This window comes from Solanum lycopersicum, chromosome 5 (genome assembly GCF_036512215.1).
Source record: "Solanum lycopersicum chromosome 5, SLM_r2.1".
Classification (NCBI taxonomy): domain Eukaryota; kingdom Viridiplantae; phylum Streptophyta; class Magnoliopsida; order Solanales; family Solanaceae; genus Solanum; species Solanum lycopersicum.
In genome coordinates, this window is record NC_090804.1 from 4,753,490 (window position 1) to 4,780,780 (window position 27,291).

The following is a 27,291-nucleotide window of genomic DNA, read 5'->3' on the forward strand; positions in this document are numbered from 1 at the left end:
TGTAATGTGCCACGTGTGAATTTAGATAAGTCTATAGTTGAATGATGATACAGAATATCGACGAAAATAGTGAAATATTTTAATGTATGAACTTATATTGGTTTGGATTTTATACAAACTCTTTGAAATTATTTTCTTTTTCTTCACTACTAATCAATAATTAAAGAGAAATGATGAGTTCAATAGCTAAATTTTTTTTCTCTAGGTTAATAAGTTGGATTGTGAATTGATTTGAGTCTATTATGTACTTAGTGGAGTGGACCAATTAAAATGATTGGTTATAAATTTGATTTTTATAAATTATATATTTTATATCAAAGGATGTATATATGATTTTATAATAGATTAAAAGAAAGATATTTTTGAGTTATTTTTAATACGTTAAAGTAGATAATTATTTATGCCATTTCTCTCTTCTTTTTCCCATCAAATGATAATGATACCATTAATTATTTCATGTGTTGACCCCCTATTTCAATTAAAATATTTTTTATTTTCCTAATACTCGAGTAGTCTATTTTTATTGACAAATTGACATAATTAAAGCTAATTAATTTAGACTTTACTAAAAATGAAGTCATGTAATGTCTCTCCCTTGACAATAAGTTGACAATGGGACCAACAAAAATTGTGGCGGTGGGATAAAATAATACTCTATTTATTCTTAATTAGAATCATCGATTTGAATTTTTAGCATAAAAAATATCACATCAACAATGAATTTTACATAAATTAGGTTTAGCTCGAAGTTTTAATACATAACTGAATATTTAGTGAAAAATAAAAGAAATTAACAAGGAGATAAAAAATTGATAATAATAATATCATATCTTATTTAATTTTACATGAATAAAATTTGATAAAACTAAAATATATATAAACTCTATCTGTTATTTCAAAAAATAGAAAATTTGTTTCCGCAAAATCCTTCGTGAAGTAATGGAAAAAAAAAATACTTGTCGGCTGTCCCTATTTGATATGTGATGACTGGTTCCATTTCTAGAAGAAGTTGAAAGAACTTTCTAAAATTTGGTGCATATACAATGGATATAATTTGTCGGTTGAATCACCTGACTTTTTATCGATTCGATTTATCTAAATTTATTTTATATATAATTATTTAAAGGAAAATGTTGTCTAGTACAGAAAATTTTGTATTTCTAAAATGAAATAATATATAAATGTGTTTTATTGTTTAGATTCAATTCATATTTCTGCTCTCTACTTTTGAATTTGTATGAATAGAAATTTAAACTGTTATAAAGTAAAATAAATAGATATATGCATTCTACATGAGAAATTGTGTGAGATACATGTGTCTTACACGACATATCACATGATATTTGTGATGTGGGATGCAATATACATGTTTATTTATTCACCTTTATAATAATTTAGGCATATGTATAAGTGTGTCCTTTTAATTTGATTTCAACTGATAACTATATTCTCAAATTTTGAATTACATAAGTAGACAGTTAAATTTGTATAGAATCGTTTTCTTTTCTGAAAAAGACCAGATCTACTGTCACACTTCAGTGAGTGCGCCTCAACATAGATATCGAACTCCTAACTCTTGAGTTTATTTACTGTTGTATGAACAGGTAGAAAACACGTTCTACATGACAATTCATGAGAGATACATTCAATCTTATTCACTATTGCCGCGTACCATGCATGCATTGTCACGTAATATATATTTCTTACTTATTTAAATATAAAATTTACGTATCTACTTATACATAACTAAGGTAATGCCCTATAAGTGCATTGGGCCCTCCACATTAGCCCAAAAGATTGTTTTTTTTTCTCTTTTGGTATGTAAATGATAGATATTAAAACTTTTTTTGCACTTTTTCCTAATTTGATGTTTTTTCAAATCTTTTTTCAACCCACCAATGAAAAGGCTCTACTCTACTAATTTCATTAAAAATCTTGACCAACTAAATAATGGATTGCTTACGTGGCACCAAAATCATTTAAAATATCATGAATTAAAAGAAAGTTATTTTTTTTATTGCAACTTTTCCCATTTGACCCAAAAGTAACGTAGGATATTTCTTTTAATCAAAATATTAATAGTAACAAAAAAATTTTAGACAAAAATGATATTTTTAAGTACATAATTTAAAGATATTTTTGATTTTTTTTATATCCTTTTGTAACTAATTTTCATATTAAAGTATTCAGAAAATAAAACCCAAAGAACTATAGGTATAATTATTACAATGTAATATATTCATAATTCATGTAAAAATCATGACTTTAATATTCTTTCTAAATATTAAAATATAATTACTTATAGTACTTATTAGTTTGTTTTGATGAGGTGAATCTATTGATTGATGGTTAATATTGGCCCCAGATGGATTGTGACAATTATTATTTTTAATAATTAATTCAATTTGTATTTTTGAGTTTGTTAATTATTGAAAAGAAACAAATTAAATGTGAAATACGAGGTGACATGTTCCTCACATTTGTGAAGTTGACATAAAGAGATATATGTGTATCATGTACTAATAATTCAATGGTGCACAATATGATACATATTGTAATCATATAAATGAGATTCTCGAAAGGCAATGTGTATACAAATTTTATTTCTTTTCCGTTTATGATAAACTATCGATTCAAGTAAAGCATATTAAAATATACTTAAAATGAAATATAGTAACGTGGAAATCATTTTGAAAATAATAGAGAAACGAATAGTATTACCATCAAGTAATAAGATAACTGAAACAAAGAAAATAACTAGAATAATAATAATTAACACTATTTGAAAATATTCCTAAAGCACGTTGCTACATTGATTTCAATAACAATTAACTGATATCGATAAAAGATTTAGCATATATTTTATTAGTATGTAAATTTATTATTGTTATTAAAAATTATTTTTATCCTAATGTCAACTAAATCATTTTTTGTATATTTTTACATGAAAGAAGAGATGGTTGCAATTTTATAGGCTCTCACTCCCACATTTTAAATGTTAAATTTTTTAATGTATTTGCACAAGAAAGAAGATGCAATTTTGTAAACTACTTGACTTTATATATGCCTTTGGACCACTCCATCAATGTGAGTTATCATATCCATGGCCTAAGCTAATATTTTAGTTATAGGTTGACAATTGACATATCTCAAAAGGATGTCAATAAAAAAGGAAAATGTATTAGTGCCTCTAGACCATTATCGAATTTTCAATGACACATTTTAATTAAATTAAGGTTCTGTTATTCTTTTGAATTCATTTTGTTTTGTTATTTTGTGCATTTTTTTTTGGCTTACGTGACATCTAAATATCTATCACGCGCTCCAATTACGTGATGTCACAGAGTGTGTCACGGAAAACAAAAGGTATACAAAATTATATTAAAAAATTAACACAAGAATAATAAGACTTTAATTTAATTAAAGTGTCTCTGAGATTTCAGTCATATATAGTGTACAACATACTTGTACGTACCTTAATTCCTTTTAAGAAAAGGCATATCTCAAAAGGAGGATTGAAAATTTACGCAATTATGTGCTTCCCTAATTCTTGTGAATTCTTCTCCATAGTTTTCTATTCACCAATATCATAAAATAAATTGCCTTTTAAATTAAATAAAAATTGAGAATATCAAAAATAAAGGAGTCTCACTATTTTTTTTTTATTGTGGATATATTTCTCTGCCACATGGTATTTTTAATCAATTTTAATTTTAAAAGTGAATTTAAAATTTGAAATTTATAATTTTTTTATCTATACAATTTACAGGTGCATAATTATATGACTATTTGAAAAAAAATCTTTTAATAATATACATATATAATTATTGAGTTCACATGAAATTATCTGTTATTTCGTTGATTCGTTCTTTTTATTTATTATAGACTTGTAGTAATCCTAACGTCTGAGTTATTGATTAAGAAGATGATAATTATTATTTTTTCTCAAGTAGAACTTTATTAACCCATTATTATAAAAGTGCAAGACTCATAATTTGAAAATTGACATTGACCAATTTCCATTTATATTTCCACTCTTCACGTGCATTTGACTTGAATTACACACTTTTTTCCATTAAAATTTTATAAAATAATCTAAGACAAGAAAAATTAATTGATTTGACTTGACTTGTTCTAACAGCTACATCTGATCATTTTTTACACATTCAATGTAATTTGACTTTTCTCTAATAAATCATATATATCTTATAAGTTATATAACTAACATTATATTAGTAACCAGCATGGAGAATTTTAAGTGATTTCTATATAATCTTTTAACCTTATATTAGTTTAAAATAAATTTAAGACATAACACATAAATAAATATTTAAATTTTGCTTTAATTGATTAGTAATCATTTTAACTTTTATACACATATCTAAACGTCTTAATTCATCTTCGTATCAATATCAACTTACAAAATGATTAAATTTAAATACTTTTAAAATTTATATATCACGTTAACGTCGAGTGTGAACACAATACAATGGAGATAGTCTACACTCTCAAACTTGGAACACTTACTTGCTGGTTGAGATTAAATTTAGGAATGACAATGGGGTTGACAAGGAGGGAGAGGGGTAAAGAACGAGTTAGGCTTAACGCACAAAAATTTCAATGTATTTCGCTCTTTTCTGAATTATATTTTTATGTGTTTTTCATTCGCCAAACTTAGATTCACGTCCCGTTCCCGCAGCTCACGCCTCATATAAGTATTTGTTTTCTTGAGTTAAATATATAAAGATTAGAAGACAATTCATCTTTTTTTCCCGCAACTTTCGTTTTAATATAAATGCATTTCTTCGAATCTTTGCAAATATTAGAAAAAGAGTAATAAATACAAATTAAAATTACACCTACTTAGGGAAAGTATGAAAATATATGTAATTTTGTTTTTTTTTAATTAAATAAAATAGGGAGGAAAACTACATTAACAAAGTAAAATTGGATTCTAATTTGTTAAAATTAACATTAAAAAATCATACCTTCTTCCTCTATTCTTTAGTAACGGTTTAAAATATTAAGAATCTACAGATTTTTTATTATAAAAAATATACTTAAATTATAGTTGAATAATTGCTTGCAAAAATTAAATTGAACACCTTTTCCAATTACTATTAAGTATCTGTTTGTGTATTACTATGTCCAAATTTAAATATAAATTATGAACTCTTAGCTTCTTATACTTCAACATTAATAATAGATTTTAACTTTAATAGTAAAACACTGGAAGAAATTCATTATTATTATTCAATCATAATAAAATTAAATTCATATAAATATATCGATTAATTTGATATAAATATCACTGATAATAATTTCTACTTTAACCAAATTAATATTCTCTTTATAGTTTTATTTATTTTTCTAAAATTATTATTTATTTATGTTTTTATTGGATGATGAAATTCATGCCACTCATTACGTCATAATTATAGTACGTGTACGTTACGGAAAGTCTCCGCTAATTAATAATTCGGTATAATTTTATTTTTTCCTCCACAATATAAACACCTTTTATGGTAAAAAAATTCATTATTATTTTTATTATAATTGCACATTAATGTTAATAGAGCAATAACTTTGAAATCCCCAAAAGTCTTATTATATTATTATCACATAATAAAGTAGTAAAATTAAATTACATTATAAAAAAACATTTAATAATCCAACTTTTTTATGCATATACATTATTAAAAAAAAAAGAATCAAAAGTACATATTTTAAAATAAATTTATTTCACAACGACAACAATAATATCTATAATGTAATATTATAAACAAAGGTTCAAAGAGAATATATGATACACTATCCTAATATTTACCTCACGAAACGTGAAAAAAATCTTTTGATAATAATATTTTAATATTATTTACGCATTTGAATTTACGAGTAATAATAAATTCCATAGATATTTACATGAGTTGTGGTGTGTACTGGCGTGAGTGTTTCACGCTTAATCCGAGGTCTTGAATTCGAATTTGCGTATGAAAAAAATCTTGTTACGAGCAACATCTTCGAACGGGCCTTGTAAGAGCGATCTGAATTTAGGCGGAACTTCAATACGGGCTCCGAACACCGAAAAATCAAAAGAATAATAATAAATCGTGTGGACTTCTACCCTATGCAATTCCGTGGCAAAATCTCTAGAATTCCCATTTCCCAAAAACTTCTGGAAATTCACTTTTCTTCATATAATAATAACAGCAAAAATATCTCCAAAAATCTAGAGAATAGAAAATATAAAAAGGGCAAAAAAGGAAAATAAATAAATATTACATATATATAAATTTGAGCCTCTCTGCATTTGTAGAAGAAAGGGCCAAAAAAGCTTGTAAGCTTTACTTGCAGTTAACCTTACTGTAGCATATAATTGGTCAGTGTTTTCTTGCTCTTTCAGGTTCTACAATGGAGTTAGTCTGAATTTTTTGTTTTTTTTATAACTCATATATCTTGTGGGATTTGTCCGCTTTTTGTTTTTGAGGCCCCCATTGTATTTTCTTGATTAGTTGTGCTTGTTTGCTTGAATGCTGAAGTTGGTTATCTTGTTTTGTAGTACTTGCCATTTTTAGCTATTGAATCTAAAAGGGTATGTAAAAAGAATGTTTTTTTGCTGAGGATTTGAGTGTTTCTTATCTGGGTATTAATTGGTTTTGTTAAAGGTGTAATCTTTTTTGTTAGTAGTGTTTAATGGATTGAGTTTCTTAGTTGCAATGTGTTAATTGGAAAGATTAATTGGGGGAGGGTTCTAGTTTGCTTTGCTCCTGCACTTTTAATATCAGTTGTATGTGAATTCTGGTTTGATTGAAGATGGCTCTTTTATTCAATTTTAACTAACTTTAATGGCTGTGTTTATTAGGTTATGGATGGAGATTATAGGGGATTCAGATATGAGATAACTGCCAGGAACTTGAATTTTCAATTTAATGTTTAGTGAATCTATTGGAAAATCAAACTGATCCTGTTTTTCGGTGTTGTCGGTCTTAAAGATTTGTCTTAATGGAGATCATAGGGGATTCAGATATGAGATAACTGCCAGGAACTTGAATTTTCAATTTAATGTTTAGTGAATCTATTGGAAAATAAAACTGATCCTGTTTTTCGGTGTTGTCGGTCTTACAGATTTGTCTTAATGGAGATTATAGGGGATTCAAATATGAGATAATTGCCAGGAACTTGAATTTTCAATTTAATGTTTAGTGAATCTATTGGAAAATCAAACTGATCCTGTTTTTCGGTGTTGTCGGTCTTAAAGATTTGTCTTGATGGAGATTATAGGGGATTCAAATATATAACTGCCAGGAACTTGAATTTTCAATTTAATGTTTTGTGAATCTATTGGAAAATCAAACTGATCCTGTTTTTCGGTGTTGTCGGTCTTAAAGATTTGTCTTGATGGAGATTATAGGGGATTCAAATATGAGATAACTGCCAGGAACTTGAATTTTCAATTTAATGTTTTGTGAATCTACTGGAAAATCAAACTGATCCTGTTTTTCGGTGTTGTCGGTCTTAAAGATTTGTCTTTGTGGAGATTATAGGGGATTCAGATATGAGATAACTGCCAGGAACTTGAATTTTCAATTTAATGTTTAGTGAATCTATTGGAAAATCAAACTGATCCTGTTTTTCGGTGTTGTCGGTCTTAAAGATTTGTCTTTATTTAAAAAGTTCTAATCTTTTTTGGTACGGGAGCTTGCAGGAAAATGTCTGCGTTTTGCTCCTTGATAATTGCATTAAGATCAACAGATGTGTGGTTCTTAAATAGGAATTCTGTAGGACAGCATTACTATTTGAGTCTGAACTGACGAGTAACTTATTAATAACAATACTAGCCTACTTCATAGTATGCAGAAGTAAGTTTAACCTTATATGGCAAACTCCGTCCTATTCATAAAAAGGCCGAGTCTGTCTGCATTAAAGCTAAGAAACTACAAAATTCATCATTGACCTCTTTTGTCTTGGGAAATAAGTGACTGAGCTGTGAAGCGTTCCCATTTTAGTTGCGATGACGAAGACAATCCTGGAGGATGATTTCTTGGGTCATTTGGGTTATATGCTATATTTTTAATCATGGATGACAACAATCTTTGTACTTGAGTGGTCGTTCGTGTTGATGGTGCTTTAATCCTTTCTCCAAGTGTTTCTGTGCTGCAAAAGAGAACTTAATATCTGCTATAGCATTATATTATAGCTTCTCTTCTTTGCTTATCCAGTCTCATTGATGCAACTAAGTCATTGGAGAGTTCAAGTTAATTCACCTAACAGACAGTTTTTACAAGACACTGTGATTTTGATGTGTAATTTGTGAGAGAACTTGCTTAAATGAAAATTTAAGAAATCACAAGAATAGAAAAATCAGGGTTGCTTCTTCTTGCGAGAGATTCTGGAGGTTAATAACAATTATGTGCTGTGTTGTAATGCTTGCAGTAATTTATCTTCAGTATGTCAATATTAGATAAGAAACTCTGCCAGGTCCATGATTGTGAATTGATCATTTTGGCATATCTTTTTATTCTGGATCTTTTATATTCTCATTCTGATCTTTAACGGCTTATTTTTGTAATTTCAGAGGATAATTTACTACGTGTTTATTCCAAATGCCTAAAGATACTAGTAATGGAGAAGCTACTCGGAGAGCTGGTCTCTTAAAGGACCAAGTTCAACTAGTCAAGAGAAAGAACTGTGATCGATATGAAATCATCTCGATACCTGATAATTTGTCATTTGAGAAAGGTTTCTTTGTTGTAATCCGTGCGTGCCAGTTGTTGGTTCAAAAGAATGAAGGATTGATAATACTTGGTGTTGCTGGTCCCTCCGGAGCAGGAAAGACTGTGTTTACGGAGAAAATACTCAGCTTCATGCCAAGTGTTGCAGTTATCTCAATGGATAATTACAATGATGCTAGTCGAATAGTTGATGGAAACTTTGATGGTAAGAATGAATACCTCATTTCTTATTTTATTGAGTGTGTACAGAAAGATGTTAACAAAAGGGGACTTCACTTGCATTCTATTCTCTGGCTTAAAATTTCAAGTCCCCACCAGTTTCAGGGACAAGGAGGCTCATATGTTTTTGAAGCTCCTAATTGTTGAATATTTTAGGGAATCTACTTTGCATTTTCTTGACAAAGTTGGCACTTTGAGTTCTTACAGACCTCTATGTGTCCTTTTTCTTTTTTCCTTGGAAAGGCCATTGTAAATATGTTACAAAATCTACTGAATAGAGAGCTGTCCTCTTTTGGCTATTGGTTTGATCTTTTTAAGTTTTGGTAACACCAAACATATGATCAAGAGTTGCTAGAACCATAGTATATTGGTAAATCTTTCATTTGTTGAATATCAACAATGCACTAGATTGAGGAGGGTGCCTCTTTGAATCGTGGAACATACATATTCAATATTAGAAAACATTCCGTGAAAGAATCTGGGATGAGATCTCTAATTTCCTCTTAGCTGATTTCTTTTTTTATTGGTTTACCCTGACACTGGTGTCATTTGTAGTTGTGGAATAACTTAAGACTAGATGATTTGTACTTTACCAGGTCTGTTTTTTCTTTTGAAACAGATCCACGACTTACAGACTACGATACATTGCTGAAAAACATCAATGATCTAAAGGCCGGGAAGCCGGCTGAGGTTCCCATATATGATTTCAAATCTAGCTCTCGCATAGGATACAGGTTCAGCTCCTTGCTTCTTATTCATGTAATGTTCTATACTTATATGTGCATGTTGTCATTTATTCATGTAATATTCTATACTTATATGTGCATGTTGTCATTTTTCATACAAGCTGCTACTCGAAACCACTGCAAGTTTATTGCCTGTTTGCTCCAGAAATTTTATGTTTGAATGCTTAAATGACTAATACCTTCAGACCTTGGGTTGTTTATAATTTTGTGTTCTATTACATGAAGAAAAGAAAAAATAAATCAATGACATCTTTGGAGAAATACTAACTAGGCTCTTCATTGCTTTGATTCAAAACAGAAACTTAACTGTTGAATTGGCATATCTAAATGTGACACAATTAAGACCATGTCACTACCTGTGGATCTCATGACTTGTTCATCTTTGAAACATTTACTTTATGGTATTCTAGACCTAAAGGTATGTCTAGTGATCAATGAAGTTTGTGCCAATCTTGAAGATCAGGGTTCAAATTCCCACAAAGACAAAAGCACCAGATAAGTTCTTCCCATCTGCCTATGCCTAAGCTTGGTGGATAGAGTTACCCAATACATGTGTTGGTGAGAGGTACCCGGTAGAATAGTTGAGGTGTACACAAGTTTCATTTTGCTTGGGTTTTTTTCTCGGTGGTCTACTCAGAAGGATCTTGTTCTTTAGACTACTAATCTATTTAATTGGCATCAGGATGGCAGATTCTTCATCTATTTGGAGTTCTGTCATTACACAGTTATCTGGTCGTTCTCTTCTTTTTAATGAGGGCTGCATTGCTCTTCTTTTCTTGTCCAATGCTTCAGTTTAGAAGTAGTCTGTGGTCCCCTTATCTTGGATGATCTATCCCTCTGACAAGTTCTTTGCTGATGTCGGTTTTTCTGCCCTTCAGGCTCAAAGTTGGAGATGCCTTTTTTATTTTCTTTTAATTATCTAAGATGTGTTGCATATTAGTATATGATCTGAACTTACAACATTAAGTTTACTGCAGGATTCTTGAAGTACCTAGCTCCCGCATTTTGATTATTGAGGGTATCTATGCTTTGAGTGAAAAGTTGCGGCCTTTTCTGGATCTTCGCGTATCTGTGACAGGTGGGGTTCACTTTGATCTTGTCAAAAGGGTTTTACGGGATATACAGCGTGCCGGGCAGGAACCCTCGGAGATAATCCATCAAATATCTGAAACGGTTTGTTTCCTCTATAATTTTGGCTAAAATAAACTTGAAACTCTCTTTACTGACTATCCAACGATGATGTCTAGTGCAGGTTTATCCAATGTACAAGGCTTTTATTGAACCTGATCTCAAGACTGCACATATAAAAATTATCAACAAATTTAATCCATTTACTGGATTTCAGAGTCCTACATACATTTTAAAGGTAAGGATATTAGAAGTTCATACTACTACTGGTTTGCAGTCATGGAAAATTACAATGATAAAAGACAAATTACTTAATTAAAGTCATCAATAACTATTAAAACAAAGAAAAAGGGTTTATCTAATCGCTTGTTCCTTTAGTCTTTTAGGGATGTGCAAGTCGATCAAATCAAGTCTGCATTATCTGAAGAACACACTGAAAGTACGGAGCAAACTTACGACATATACCTTCTGCCACCTGGTGAAGATCCAGAGACATGCCAATCATATCTGAGGATGAGAAATAAAGATGGAAAGTACAGTCTCATGTTTGAGGTTTGTCTCTTTTATATTGATACAATACTTTTTGAGAAAATAATGACCAACTGTTAAAAAGTACCTCTGTTTGCTAGGCCATTTTGGCTTTACTATGTAGCCTACTGATGACAGTCTGTTATTCTCCCAATTAAACTTTTAATAGTTGTGTGCATATTACTATTCATTTTCTTGCAACACTTGGAATGTTAAAGTTTTTGGGGAACACTATTCTCCTATAATGTTACCTGCATTTTTTATCTTGAAATACCAGCAGGGGCTAATTTCCAAGTTAAAGCCTAATTCTAGAGTTAATAAAGTCAACCTGAGAAAAAGCTCTCAATGTATACCTGAATGGTTGATAAAAATCCTCTTGGTTGGCTCAATCTAGGAGACAATGGAAGAACGTCTATATTGCATGTAGGGAAGTAAGATAGCTTGGTGCTTTTACTCAACTTGTGAAGCTTGCATTACAAGCGTATATTACAACTCAATGTAGGTGGTGTAAAGATGATTTTTGTTTCATTCTTAACCTTATATTTCCTTTAGGTGACGTCAAGTACCAACAGGAGGAATATCTTCCGCTCACTCTCTCTTTTGTCTTTCTACAATTTGATAATCAGACAATTTCCTCTTGTTTTAGAATAAATTGAGATCTCGTAGTAGTGAATTCATCAAATCTATAGAAGAAGCTGATTATAGTAGAGATCTTAAACTAAAATTATCCTGCCTGCTGTCCTACTATGAACATTGTAATATCTTGAAATGTTGTGCATCTGGTAGCTTCAGTCTCCATTTTTGTTTGCGTCCTGATTCTTTCTTGGGATTATATCTTTTATGAGAGGCTTCAGGATTTAGTGGTCAATATAAGTATTTCTACTCCATGTTTATTTATTTTATTTTTTCATCTGGTTGTGCTTGGGTATATCAACTTCTCTTGACCAGCTAATTTTCCTGGAAGTATGTGTACCTGTAAAGAGCTGCTTTACTAAAGTTCTGATGGTGACAGCTTAAACTGGTTTTGAATTGTAGGAGTGGGTAACTGATTCTCCATTTGTCATATCACCAAGAATCAGTTTTGAAGTTAGTGTGAAGCTTCTTGGTGGATTGATGGCTTTGGGATACACAATTGCGACAATACTCAAAAGAAGTAGTCATGTATTTTCTGATGAAAAGGTTTGCGTGAAAATTGATTGGCTTGAGCAACTGAACCGGCATTATGTTCAGGTAGTAGACTTGTTTCACTCTCTCCTCCTTGCTAAGATATATATATGCTAAAATCTTGTCATTTCTGTTAGCATCTGTTGGCAATGATGTTAAACTAGAAAGCAATCCTTGATAATTTGCTAAGGTCCTTTTGGTTTCAAATTCTATTGCATGAATTATCATAATTATTCCGTCATCAGGGGAACCAATGCCTCACTAACAAATGATTTAATTCATAAAATTGGAAAGGTTGAAAGTTGCATTAGTTCTCAAGGCATAGCAGTTTTATCTATTATCTCTAGTGGTTTCTGCATGATAATGATTGTCTAACTGCAACATCTTTATATTGGTAACCTAAAGGAAAAGTAAGCTGCGTATTTATTTCTCTCTTTAATCTTGAAGAAGAGTAAAACCATTCATTTTGTAGCTTCTGATTTTTTTAAATCATCAACTATGGAGAAAATAACTGCTGGGTGTGTTATTTTAAGCCTTCAATGTCCACTGCATGAGAATTTCTCCTTGTTGATCCTTAATAATTCCGATTGACTGGTTGTTTTGAACTTCTAATATGCTAGACTTTCTTAACTTTACCTAGGTCCAAGGAAGAGATCGCCTTATTGTAAAATCTGTTGCTGATCAGCTTGGACTGGAGGGTTCATACACTCCGCGTACATATATTGAGCAAATACAGCTAGAGAAGCTTGTGAATGAAGTTATGGTATGCTAGCTTCCACAGATTTTATTCTTTAAGTGCTATAATGGCTTTCTATCACTTAGTAGATATATTGCAGGCACTACCAGATGATTTGAAAACGAAGCTTAGCTTAGATGAAGATCTCGTCTCCAGCCCAAAAGAAGCTCTCTCTCGAGCCTCAGCAGAGAGAGTAGCATGGAGAAATAAGAATTTAAGAAGGTATTTGTCTATCCATTTTTTTCCCTATTGACTAGTCTTGCATTAATTTTTTTGCATAAACAACGGCGTCAAACGATGGATTTTATCAATAAACTGAAAAATATCTCTACATGTCAATAATTACTTGTGGTTCAACGGCATTAATAGAAGGCTGCTTAGTTTTTTTACACTGCTTCCAACCGATGTATTATTGGAAAATATCCTCCTCTAACAAAGAGGGAAAGCAAGAGGAGAGTCTTGCAGGTGAATACTGAGTAGTTTTGTCAGCTCTAATTAGCACACAGCACACAGCACACTTGATTAACCTATGGTTTGGACACACAAATGTGGCTGCAGGATTTACGGGAGAAAAGAGATGAAGAAAAATGATAGTCTCACACTCTCACCTTACTTGTATTCATGCATATTTTGATACACACGACCTTATGTGTATACGTGTCTATTTGTCATTGTGTTTGATGTGTAGGTTGAATAGATTGCTCTCAGATATTGACTTGTTTGTTTAGTTCTTGAACTCCTTATGGTTTGTATATAAGCAAGTCATTAATCTTAAATCTGAAGTTTTATGGAACTTGCATGGATCTCCATCCTTATTGGGAAAACCTCATGAGGGTGGTGTGGGGATGGGTGCGAACTGCAGCGGATGCGATTCTATCTCGTCCTGGAAAAATTCTGTTGTCAAGTCGATTTGTTCTTGATCGGCTTCTTTTTGTTTTTGCAGTGGATTGTCCCATTCGTACGCAAATCACAGAGAGAAAAATCTGTCCAAGATTGATACTGATGGTCAGAGATTTGATGACAGAAACACTGATTCAGCAACATTAGCAAATCAGGTTTTACATTTAGCAACAATGAAATATATTCAAGCTCTTTTCACCATTTCATGGCAATTCTGGAGATTTACCCTTCATGTTTGTTGTCCTTGTTTCATAAGGGAGCTGTTACACATTTATCGGAACAAATATCTACCTTGAATGATCGGATGGATGATTTTACATCTAAAATGGAAGAGCTTAATTCCAAGTTAACCAAAAAAAGAACTTCTCAGAGCACACAAAGTCTGGCTTTGCAAGCCGAAGCTTGTAATGGATCCGGCCCAACTTCTTACTTCATATCTGGTTTAGGAAATGGTTCCTTGACAGGATCCATTATGCCAAATTCATCCTCCTCCTCTTTGCTAATCCCAAAGGAGTCCAATCTGATGGAAGAGGTACATATTTCACCATGCTTTCGCCATGCAGACCTATGTTTAATCAATCATCTTCGTCTTCTTTTATTCCTCTGATGGAATCCATTACTGCAGAAAGTTTGAGAACTAAGTTATTTTCCCTTTGCATTGACCATCTTCACAGCTATCTAACGTGGCACGTGGACAACGCCAAATTATGCATCAGTTAGACAGCCTTAGCAATCTTCTTCGCGAGAGACTGGGAGAACAATCACGACAAGCCAGAACAAGCAAGAGAAGTGATCTAAATTCGATCAGAGTACCTCTCGTTGTGACCTTAGCAGTAAGTGGATTGGGGTTGTTTCTGTTTAGGAGCCGAAACTGATTCTTCTTCCTGATGTAAAAACTATGCTCCTTAACTTTTTTTCTTTCAAGTTCATAAGCCCCATGTAGTAAGCATTTTGCCTATGTTCGATCGGAGTAGAGGTAGACTAGTGTTCATGTGTTTTGGGTTAAGGAGGGCAGGTTTATGCTTTCTATTTCCCAGTTGAGCTTTGTCAAACAAGGCAGCAAGTTGTGGGGTTTCTTTGATTAAAACTCTCTTTTCAATACATATTTTACAAGTTACATTGCAAGTTTCCCTTTGCCTTAGTTTCCAACTCTTCACTATGGAGTTCTCTATTTTTTTAGACAATCAATTTCAACTCAATTCTTTATTTTACTCTCTAAAAAAGAATCTTTTTCTTACTTCTTGATATTGTATTATTATTTCTATCTCATTTTTATTTTCTTATTTCATAATATGGACGTTTATTTCTTTTTTTCAAATAATTACTTTATATAATTCTCATGTGATATAAAATTTATTTTTTCAATTTTCCTATTTAATATAAATTATATTTTATTTTAAATTTTAAATATCATAAATTGCATGAATATATTATATGATATATAAATTAATTAACAAATTCAAATAAAAGTGAAATACGATTACATCAATATTTACTTTTCAAAATTATTATGTTGCTTCCATAAATGCTCTATTAATGCATTACGGAGATCAGAAGGAGCATTTTTGTCCTCAATTTTATTATGTCTAGCTAAAAAATATTCAAAGTGAAGATTTTCATCTACCGCCATTTCTGTTGTTGGAGTAGGAGCCTATTTGACATCTTGAATTAGTGCATTAAGAATACGTTCATCCTAAATTATCACGTTGTGTAGTTACAATACATGAAGTCATTATATCATGTAGCATTTTCTTTTTCCAACAATGTGATGGTCTTGCAATTATTGCAAAACTCTCAATGGACGTTCCACATCTTTTCAATGTGACTCTTGTTTCATCGCGAATTAATATTATGTTATGTATTATATTTTATCTTGTACGGGGTATTTAAATTATTATGTTATGTATTGCATTTTTTTTAAAAAAAATAAATTTTAAATCTTACCATTTTAATTTGTGTAATGTAATTCTTTATAATGAAAATTAATAATAAAATAAAATTTTATTATTGATGAAAATTATACAAAATATATTAATTTGAAATTAAAGTAGTACATATGAATAATATATTTTTAAAAATATTATATTACATTTAAAAAGAATTATGAATATTAGATATTTAATTAATGAAACTAAATGTAAAATAATATGTTAATTGGAAAGTAATGAAAATAATAATAAAATATTTAAAAAGTGACATAGAGAGTGTGTATAGTAGTTCTCCAAATATTCAACTCTCTAAATTTGAAGAATAGAGAGTGATTTGAAGGTGAGTTGGTGCCATTCTCTCTTTTACTCACCAAATATATAAAATGGAGAGTAAAATAGGGGTGGGTTGGAGATGGTCTTATGGAATGAAAAGATATTGTAAGCATTTTTTTTTTATTTTTCAGTCGATAATTCGAGATAATCCTAAATTCATGTTTTCTGGCCCATAAACTTCAAATCAAATAGACTCGTACCACACATTTTATAAATTTTATAGACCAACTCACATGATAAGTTGAAAAAATGATGAGTATCATTTATTAGGTCATCATGAATGGACTCAAAAATTGAGCTCCAAATTGAGTGGGTCGCATATATTCTAAAAAATTAAGGAAAAATTGTATATAATAGCAAACTAATAACCTAAAATAAATAGAGTAGCTAGGGTTTAATTTAACTGTGCTCCATAGCAAACGTTGGCAAAAAATTGCCAGGCGCCTCTCTCCCAAGTATCTCGCTCGCTTCCTCACATTTTATACAAACACGAATGTATAAAAATTGTTTCTAATTGTATAAAGTAGAGAAAATTGCATAAATACATATATTTTTGTTCCCCTCTCTCCCCTCTTTCAGATCTCGCTCGCCACCCTCGCCTTTCTCACTTATACAAACAGAAGTGAAATGTATAAATTGCGTTTCTGTTTGTGTAAAGCGTGAGAATTGTATATACACATGCAAATACATATATTTTCGTCCTATACACTTGTAATTTCCCTGCCCAGTTTCTTTTGTCTTTCTCTCTTTCTCGTTTTATACAATTTTCAAATTGTATCTAATTTCTCTCTTTCTCGTTTTATACAATTCGATTCAATTGTATACTCCTTGTCAAGTCTCTTTAATCTTTCTCTCTTTCTCATTTTATACAAATTCAAATTATATATATCGTTTTATACACTTATAATAATACAATTCGTTTTGTACACTTCGTTTTTATACAGTTCTTTGCCCAAGTGTCTTTTTCTTTCTTGTTTTATACACTTCGTTTTATACAATTTGCTTCAACTGTATATGTATAGCGAATCATACAGTTTCTACGTTTACTATGGAGCGCAATTATGCAAACTTTGCTATAGTATATAAATATGAATTTTTTATTTGCTATATGTGAAAGTTGCCCAAAAATTAGTGGACTGATTAACACAAAAAGTCAATATAATCCTAAATTTCTATTTCATGACTCGTACACTAAAAAAAGAAAAAAAATGATGTATGCCCTTCAAAAACAATGAATATCATTAAAGAAAAAAAATGATGTATGCCCTTCAAAAACAATGAATATCATTTACTAGGTCGTTACAAATAAACTCACAAAAATTTGTAATTAAACAGAGTTAACCACACACATTTCGAAAACTAATAGGTTAATACACATGAAAGTCGAGATAACCCTAAATTCACATTTCAAAAATTAATAAATTAATACACATGAAAGTCGAGATAACCCTAAATTCACATTTCAAAAATTAATAAATTAATACACATGAAAAGTCGAGATAACTCTAAATTCCTGTTTTGTGACGCATAAACTCCAAAAAGAGCAACTAATGTCCTTAAACAATGAATAACATTATTGAATAACCGACAAGTACGTCATCTCTTGTCTAACTTCTCTCCAATACTTCTTCAGCCCGTCTCTACCTTCTCCGGTCCTCACTTCTCCCCAATACTTCCCCACACAACTTCACATAGCCTAAATAACTTTAGCTTCATCCCAACAATATGTATTACTAACATCTTGTATGGTCTCTCATTGGATAGGAACATAATGCACAGACTAGAAGAACCATTCACTGTTGCACTATACTAATGCACTATACTACAGTAAATGAGGATGCAAAAATAAATACCTTCTGCATAACGAGGTGTTATAGAACAGTCGAGCAACGAATCATGCCAATCTCGGGACCAAGTAGAAAAATAACAAACAAGAAGCCCACAATAAACATTAACCACGGATAGTATGAACTTGAGATGACAGAAATGAGACCAAGATAACTTCATATTTTAATAACATATTACACAACAGATAAGTCAAATCATCCACACAGATTCAGTAATCTTCCCAAAACTGATGTCTAGAGTACTATCTAGCCATTCAGATTAACTGGCAAAATATTCGAGCCAAACATCATGGTCCGATTAAAGACCCCTGAAGAAGATCAATAAACGGGACTGTAATCATGTACTAGTTTTCGATGTAGGACACCTCTGCTTTAGGTGATGCACACTGAAATGTTGTTAACTCAGCAACGAGTTTTTTGACTGCAGCAGATCCTTTAACTACAGACGACGTGAAAAGCATTCTCACTAGCATGGGAGAATTGGCTAACAGAAGTTTGGCAAGCTGCATCTCGATGATTGAGCCACTAGCAAGTGTTAGCCTAACTTCCCTTAGGTGATTAAACGTCACATCCGATGAAAATTCTACTTGATAAGCTTCTTCCATATCATATTTAGGATAAGCCTCCTAAAGAAAATTAACTAAACTCATTTCTCTGAACTCTTTGATGATTTAAGTATGAAAATGAAAAAAGCCAATAAGAGAGAGATGCGTACCGAAATATCCATATATTGTAAATACGGGAAGCTTCTAATCAGGCATAGAGCACATGATACCTCAACCGAGTTATAAAGATCAACACTTATGTCAAGTCTTTTGACACTGTTGAGATTAAACGGAAGCCTCTTTGGTACTTCACTCGCTTCTGCAGCAAATAACTATAAAGAAAATAAAAAAAAATCAGGATGAAACGAAGCCGAAAAGATTCAAAATGTGTTACCGTGAAGCCAGGAAGCAACATTTACCATATTCAAGTATATATGCTCGAGAGCAGAAAAAGACTCAAAGGATTCGAAGAACTTCACAATATCCCATTTTTCTTCTCCAAAATAATCTGTGTCGCTAGATGCAAGTAAAAGCTTTGCCAAATGAGGGATATTCTTCAAAATGATAGATCTCACACTGCCTGCGAAGTAAAATGATTTCAGCCTAGGAGCATTAATTTCGATGAGGTTGCTGTAAGTCTCGGCAATATACAACACCAAATGCTCGAGCAACAAGCAATGAGAGATCAAACTTCCCAGATCCTCGGAAGAAATTGAAACTTCACATAGTTCCAACCTAATTAACCTATCAAGTCCTTTGAAGGTCGGTGGACGAACTATTGAGCAATTCTGGAGATTCAAATTCTTCAAGTGCAAGCTTTTGAAAAATGAAGGTGGCAATTCATATGGTTCACTCTTGAATGGAAGTTTAAGCACAAGATCCCGAATGCCATTTTTCGCAAGGAAATATATCAAGTCATCGATCATAGGACAACTTCTCGACTTGGGAACACAGAGAGTAAACTTTGTAATCGGCCCTTCATGAAATATCAAAATATGGTAGATAATCTTGGTAATCGCAGTCGTATGGCATATTAAGTTATTCTTTGTTTTCCAAAAAGCATCATCAAGTGTCAACTCAGGAAGTCGGCACCATTTATATCTCCATACTTTTGATAAGATGCTAGTCCTCACCGCATCTCTAAACGGCAAACACATTAATATAATGTCAATGACATTCTCCGGAAGATTGCTTAGTACATCGAAAGGTAAAGATTCACAACACTGCTTTTTAGCCTCAGGATCCATCATAACATATTCACATATGTAACCCTGTAGAAAATGAACAACAATAACAAAAATGAGTAACATCCAAACTAACTTAAAAGAGCAGGAATCTTAGTGGCTCAGTTGATTCCCCACCTTATAATCCCCTCCCCATTTCTCATTACCGCCTTACCGGGCCCCAATGTGATTAAAAAAATACTCCTAAAAGGGTGTGTTCTAACTAAAATTAATCATGATATACCCATCAGAGAAGGAAAAACACACTAGTTGATTTTTCTTATCTTTCCTAACCTTGATGGACAGAGTTACCTGATACCTGTTCTTGCCGGCGGAAGGCGTTAGGTATCCCATAGAATTAATCAAGTTACCCAAAATTCAGCCCCAAACAACACAATCATTCAAAAAAAATCGCAATGATACACGAATCAATACATAGATTTGTTTATTCTAAAATTAAAATTGGGAAAAATCAAAATAGGAACCCAATTACATTTTGTACACAATTTGCACAACCCTAATCACAATTAAAACCATTTATTTCATAAACTAAGCACACAATCCAAATGGAGAAAAAAAGAAGAAGAATTAATGCTTACCAAGAGCAAAAATTAGTGAATTAGGAAGATCCAAAAGGCATAAAGTATAGTTTTCATCAGCCAAAAGAGAAAATGAGAGAAATGGGGATTTGTAGATTTCACAGGGCGGAGGTTTTCTTAAAATTTAGGGGGAAAATGAAAAGCAAACGGTGTGGAGTGATTAGAGAGTATATATATATATATATAATTATACAAGGGACAATAAAAGGAAGGATTATCCATTTTCCTTTTGAGTCTTTAAAAATGAATAATCTTTTTCTTTTTTAATATAATATTTTAATTTTAATTTTTACACTTGACATGTTTAAGGTCATTGGATTAAAGAAAATTTTGTATATTTGACATAACTTTAATTTAGGACCACTATATTAAAAAATCTTGATTATTTTCTTAAAATTCAATGTCAAGTCAAATTAAGTTATTTTTTATGAAACGAAGAGAGTATGTTATTTACACCAAATCAAATAAACTAAAAGTAATACATAAATATATCATTTAACTTGATTGCAGCTGACATCTACGCACTTCAAATTTGAGATTGCCCAATAAACACTTGATTTATGTAAAATTTAACGAGTAGACAACACGCCCAAATGACATAGTACATGTAGGATGTCACATGCGACACAAATTGTCATGTAGGATGGATATGTCTATTTGTTAAATTTCATACAAATTTAAATGTTTTGTTTGTGCTCACTCAAAGTTGGATGCGTCGTTGTCAGTTGAAACCAAGTTAAATGACATATTTATATATTATGACATTTAAGGGTTAATTTACAAGAATTAGGCAATTTTCACTAATTTCTGTGTGTGTTAGCCTATAATTATTTTGGTGATATAACTTCGGGTCAATTTACTTGTGAAATATGTTAAGAGAGCAGTGCATACAATCTCACCATTATTAGAGTGATTTTTGAGCATTTAAGGGTCAATTTACGAGAATTGAGTAATTTTCTTAGTTTTTTTGTGTGTGTTAGCCCATGAATATTTTGGTGATATGACTTTCATACACGGGCTAACACCAAAATATGTCATTCCACGTATGTTAGCCCGTATATGAAAGTCATATCACCAAAATATTCATGGGATAACACACGAAAATAGAGAAAGTGGCCTAATTCCTACAAATTGGCCCCTAAATGCTCAAAAATCACTTTAAAATGGTGAGACTGTACGTACTAATCCCCCAACTTCTTATGGAGGGTTTCACAAAGATTTTGCAAAAATATCATTTAGAAGCAATTCACCAAAATATGTATTGACTAGCATACACAAAAAATCTCCTGATTTTTGAAAATTGGCCCCTAGACCAAAAATCACTCTAAAATGCTGAAATTGTACATACTTCTCCTACAACTCTCTGCAGAGGGTTTCATAAAGATTTTGCAAAAAAATCATCCATAAGCCATATATATCACAATAATATTCATGGGCACGCGAAAAACTATGAACACCATATAGTTCTTGTAAATTAGCCGCTAGATACCAAAAAATCACTCTAAAATTGTGAGACTGTACGTACTGCTGCCCAAACTCCTTAACGAGAGTTCCATAAAGATTTTGCCAAAAAATCATCCGGAAGCCATATCACTAAAATCTTCATGGGCTAACAAACACAAAAAACTTAGAAAACCACCTAATTATTGTAAATTAGCTCTCAAATGCCCAAAAATTACTCTAAAATGGTGAGACTGCAGATTCTGCTCCCTCAACTCCCTATGAAGGGTACCATAAAAGTTTCATTAAAAAATTCACCCGAAAGCCATACCTCCAAATTATTCAAGGGCTACAACCCTCTTATGAGGTTCATAAAGGTCTTGCAAAAAATTCACCCAAAAGTCTTGGAGGTCCTCATAAAGTTTTTTTTTCACGAAAAAATAAAAAAATTGCGTAACCTAAAAGTTGTTCCCTAAATGCAAAAATAGGCCTTGGAGAATGGTGGGACTATACATAATGTTCCCCTTACTCATTAAAGATTTGCTCATAAAGTTTTTTTTTTGAAAAACCTTTCAGGCGCCAGAATGCGCCAACATCCATGGGTTACACAAAAAATAATTATCAAGAAACTTGTGTAATTCTTAAAAGTTTGTCTCTCTATGTAAAAATATGTCCTTAAAATGGTGGATTATACACAATGCTCCCCAAACTCATAACAGAGGTCCTTATAGAGTTTTTTTCAGAAAAACATTTCAGGTGCTAGAAGACGCCAACATCCATAGGCTAATTCACGCGAAAAACAAAGATAGTCGCGTAATTCCTAAAATTAGCTCATTAATGCAAAATATGTCTTAAATTGGTGGAACTATACATAATATTCCCACAACTAATTACCGAGGTCACCATAAAGTTGTTTCAAAAGAACCTTTCGAGCGTCAAAAGGCGCAAATATGCATGAGCTAATACACAGAAAAACAAAAAAACCCGTATAATTCCTAAAATTTAGACCTTATATGCAGAAATATGCCTTAATAAAAAAAGTAGGACTATATCTATTGTCCCCCCAATCATTACAGAGGTTCTCGTAAAGTTTTTTCAAAAAACCTTTTGAGCGCCAACATTCATGGATTAATACGAACGAAAGAATAAGAAAATCGTGTAATTCCTAAAGTTGACCATAATTGCAAAAATATGCTTTAAAATTGTGGGACTATAAGTAATGTTTGTTGAAAGAAGCTTGACAACTAATGTAACACGTCGAAGGAACACGTCCATTGAAGCAGACTGACGAGTTAGAGTTATATTAGGACTAGACTACTTAATCCTAAGTTATGTACAACAAATTGTGGGACTGTACTTAATGCTCCCCCAACTCATTACAAAAGTCCTTATTAAGTTTTTTTCCGAAGAAAACCTTCTGTGCGCTCGAAGGCGCCAACAACCATGGGCTAATTCACATGAATAGCCAAGAAAGTCGTGTAATTCCTAAAAGTTAGCCTCCAGATTCAAAAATATTGTTGTAAAACATGGTGGAACAATACGTAATTCTCCTCCAATAGATGTCCTAATAATTTTTTTTTGAGAAAAACTTTCCGAGCTCCACAAGCCACCGACATCTATAGACATTAACATATGAAAAACCAAGAGGATCGCGTAATTCCTAGAAGTTGCCCCCTTAATACAAAAATATGTCTTAAAATGGTGCGACTAATCATAATTCTTCTCTAACTCATTATAGAGGTCCTGATAAAGTTTTTTCAGAAAAAACTGAGTGCAAGAAGGCGCTAACATTCATAAGCTAATACAACCAAAAAAACTAAGGAAGTTGCATAGTTCTTAAAATTTGGTCTCTAAATGCAATAGTAATCCTTAAAAATGTACAATATGTTATTCTCCTTCAACTCATTACGGAGGTTCTCATAATATTTTTTAAGAAAAACCTTCTAGGCGCCAACATCAATGGGCTAATACACATGAAAAAACTAAGAAAGACACATAATTTCTGAGAGTTGACCCCTAAATAAAAAAAACACGTCTTAAAAATATGGTGAGACTATACATAATGCTCCCTAAGTCATTGCAGAGGTTTTCATAAAGATTTTTCAAAGAAACTTTTTGGGCGCTAGAAGGTTCCAACATGTATGTACTAATATACACGAAAAACTAAGAAAGTCGTGTGATTCCTAAAAGTTGGTCCCTAACTGGAAAGATATGCCTTAAAATTGTGGGACTATGCATAATGCTCCCCCAACTTATTACAGAGGTTCTCTTAAAAAAAATTTTTTCCAGAAAAACCTCCTTGACGCCAATATCTTGTGTCAATACACACGAAAAATCAAGAGAGTCGCATAATTCCTAAAAGTTGTCTCCTAAATGCAAAAATATGTCTTAAAAATGGCGGGACTATATGTAATGCTCTCCCAACTCATTATGGAGGTCCTTATAAAAATTGTTTAGAAAAAAACTTTCTGGCGTTAGGCGCCAACATCCATGGACTAATACATATGAAAACCAAGAAAGTCGCGTAATTCTGAAAAGTTGATCCTAAATGCAAAAATATGCCTTAAAATGGTGGGATTCTACGTAATGCTCACTCATTTCATTATGGAGTTCCTCATAATGTTTATTCAGAAAAACCTTCCGGGCATCAGAAGGCGCTAACATTCATGGGTTAATATATACGAAATATCAAGGAAGTCGCGTGATTCCTTAAAGTCGACCCTAAATGCAAAAATTTACCTTAAAAAATGACGAGACTATATATGATGCTCCCCTACTCATTATAGAGGTCCTCATTATTTTTTCCAGAAAGCATCCATGAATTAATACACACGAAAAACCATATGGATTACATCGTTAATACTGTCCAAAAATAAGGTGCAATATCAGTTTTTTTCTCTCTTGATATGAATTGTGTATCTATCAATAATTGAATTTATTAACAAAGACATTTTTTCTCGATAATGCTTTTTCCATTTATATTTTATTATAGGGTTAATAACATTTTTAGCCCCTTAGTTATTGGTAAATTACGACACTTAACTTTTAGTTATTTGGAATGTGCACTTTTGATCCCTTTACTTTTGAATAATCACGAACTTTCTAAATATTAATCCTTTTTACCATTTAATCACTCATATATATAATTCTCAAGTTTAAATTACATATTTCCTAAAAAACATTGGACGATAACGCACATTTTAATTAATTAAAGATCAACTTTTTTGAATCTCATATCGCACCGACTAAATTTAGAATATATAAATTGTTTATAAAATTTTAAATAATTTTAAATTCCTAAATATTAGGTAAGAAAATTTATAAATAAGAATTTTTATACAACTCAAAGGCCAAACATTCAGAATCCTAAAGGGCACTACGCTGCTTCTCTCTGCCTATTTCTTCAAACGGAATTTAATTGTAAGTTCTTTTTTTCCTTTGTCTAATATTAGTATATATAGTTTATCTTGTTATTCTGTTTTTATTAAACGAAAACGATCTCTTTACCTTTAGGAGTAGGATCCGAACCCATTCCGATTGAAAATTGCCTTGTATAATCTCTTGACTTTTAAAATTTGGTTTTATACATAACTTTTTAGTTGTTAGGTATATTATAAATACTTATTTCAAAATAGTTGTCAAAAAAAGAATAGAAAGAGAATTAATTAAAATTTTCTTATAGTTTGTTGTTAATCTCTTACTAATTATCATGCACATATTTTTTAAAAATTTATTATTGATTTTATTATAATTAAAACTTGTACATAATTAAATTTATAGTTACTTTTTATTTCATAATTGCTCTAATTCTCTTTAATTTGAATCAATCATGTTTTAATATTTGTTTTGTAAGATTGTGATGTTTTAGTAAACATTCAAGCTCAAACTAAAACTAACTAAAATTAAAATTTCAAAAAACAATCAAGTGTGAAGACTTAATTTTATTTTAAACGGATTTTAGAATAATCTTTATAATTTATATAATTATTGATTCTATTAAAAAAGTTTTCAAAACTATCATCAATTAGAGATATTTAAACATTTGTCTTACTATGTAATATGTACAATAATTTATATATGTTATAATTTTCTCACAAAAATATTAGCAATGTTATAGTGTAAATTGAAAGAGAAAGGTTAAGAATCAAATTATAATCAATTACAATATTTTTTAAAGAATTTATGAGAATGAAATGTATATAATATTTAAATAAGGGATAATGCCCAAGTACCTCTTCAACCTATGCCTTAAATCTCAGAGACACACTTATACTATACTAAGGTCCTATTACCCTGAACTTATTTTATTAATAATTTTTTACCCCTTTTTAACCTACGTGACACTATCTTGTGGGCCCAACGATGGTTGACTTTTTTTTTCAAACAAGTGTCACGTACTAATTCAATTTAGAATTGACGAGGGAAGCCATATACATATCCAATTCTAAATTGGATAAATTTTATGGAAAAATTGGGATTCGAATATATAAAAAAAACCTATTTTAATTTTATGTTGTTGTATAAAAGGTGAAGAAAAAGTTCCATAGCAAATTTATTATGAGAAAAAGCTTCACCAAATCAAGAAAAAAATATCATTGACAAGAAAATTATTTTCTTGTTTCGTTTATTATGGGTTTGAAATTTTTAAGATTATAGTATATCTATCATTCATCCAATTTTTTCGCGAGTTTCATTAATGGTGGGGTGGATGCACATTAAGTCTTCTTGCTATTGAAGAAATTTTGATTTACGATTCTCGTTATCATGTTTGTCTTGAAATTGTGCAAATAAATTTTACATACGTAAAATTCGACTTTATATTGGTATATATAGTATTTTGAACACCCTAAAATACCAAAGAAACCGTGCTCTAGAGCACACCATTACCCCGGTTCGAATCCTTGCTGGCGTATTTCTTTTTTTTCTTTAATTATTGAGGCTTTCTTGAATTTAATAATTAAATAAACATGTGAAACTCTTATATAATTACTTGTATTGACATAATTGGACACCCTTCCTGAAAATTCTGGCTACGGTATATCTCCCATGCGTGTTATGAATATTGTGCAATACCACTACCTAGTTTGACAAATATTCCGTTTATTTTTTTATCCTAATCTGGTTGTTGTAAATAGTGGCGGAGCCAAAAATTCAAAAATATATGTATATGGCCAAAAAGAACATATATATATATGGCATAATACATATATTGGACCATAAACT

The 27,291-nt window shown here is 31.3% G+C and overlaps 2 protein-coding genes across 3 annotated transcripts; one reads left to right on the top strand and one right to left on the bottom strand.

Annotated features, from left to right (window-relative positions):
• Positions 1 to 6,137: 6,137 nt before the first annotated feature.
• Positions 6,138 to 15,278, top strand: LOC101249548 (inorganic pyrophosphatase TTM2). 2 transcript variants are annotated; one of them, XM_004238947.5, is made up of 12 exons: positions 6,138 to 6,379; positions 8,576 to 8,937; positions 9,571 to 9,685; positions 10,675 to 10,870; positions 10,950 to 11,063; positions 11,204 to 11,377; positions 12,389 to 12,583; positions 13,158 to 13,280; positions 13,354 to 13,475; positions 14,197 to 14,308; positions 14,410 to 14,685; positions 14,828 to 15,278. In XM_004238947.5, the coding sequence occupies exons 2-12, from the start codon at positions 8,604 to 8,606 to the stop codon at positions 15,026 to 15,028; spliced, it is 1,962 nt and encodes a 653-aa protein (XP_004238995.1). In that variant the 5' UTR covers positions 6,138 to 6,379; positions 8,576 to 8,603; the 3' UTR covers positions 15,029 to 15,278. The 2 variants fall into 2 exon arrangements, with proteins under 2 accessions (XP_004238995.1, XP_069153919.1); XM_069297818.1 differs by lacking the exon at positions 6,138 to 6,379 and adding an exon at positions 6,380 to 6,403.
• Positions 15,279 to 18,401: 3,123 nt separating this feature from the next.
• Positions 18,402 to 20,801, bottom strand: LOC101249822 (F-box/FBD/LRR-repeat protein At1g13570-like). Its single transcript, XM_004238948.5, has 4 exons — positions 20,629 to 20,801; positions 19,226 to 20,077; positions 18,977 to 19,138; positions 18,402 to 18,887 (listed from the first exon to the last, which is right to left on the bottom strand). The coding sequence occupies exons 2-4, from the start codon at positions 20,054 to 20,056 to the stop codon at positions 18,606 to 18,608; spliced, it is 1,275 nt and encodes a 424-aa protein (XP_004238996.1). The 5' UTR covers positions 20,057 to 20,077; positions 20,629 to 20,801; the 3' UTR covers positions 18,402 to 18,605.
• Positions 20,802 to 27,291: the final 6,490 nt, after the last annotated feature.

Excerpts from the sequence above, each read along its gene's own strand:
- LOC101249548 (XM_004238947.5), top strand. The coding sequence starts at position 8,604 with ATGCCTAAAGATACTAGTAATGGAGAAGCTACTCGGAGAGCTGGTCTC. Across the intron at positions 11,378-12,388 it reads AGTACAGTCTCATGTTTGAG|GAGTGGGTAACTGATTCTCC; the intron begins GTTTGTCTCTTT and ends TTTGAATTGTAG. Across the intron at positions 13,476-14,196 it reads AGAAATAAGAATTTAAGAAG|TGGATTGTCCCATTCGTACG; the intron begins GTATTTGTCTAT and ends TTGTTTTTGCAG.
- LOC101249822 (XM_004238948.5), bottom strand. The coding sequence starts at position 20,056 with ATGATGGATCCTGAGGCTAAAAAGCAGTGTTGTGAATCTTTACCTTTC. Across the intron at positions 19,139-19,225 it reads AGCATATATACTTGAATATG|TTATTTGCTGCAGAAGCGAG; the intron begins GTAAATGTTGCT and ends TTTTCTTTATAG. Across the intron at positions 18,888-18,976 it reads TACAATATATGGATATTTCG|GAGGCTTATCCTAAATATGA; the intron begins GTACGCATCTCT and ends AATTTTCTTTAG.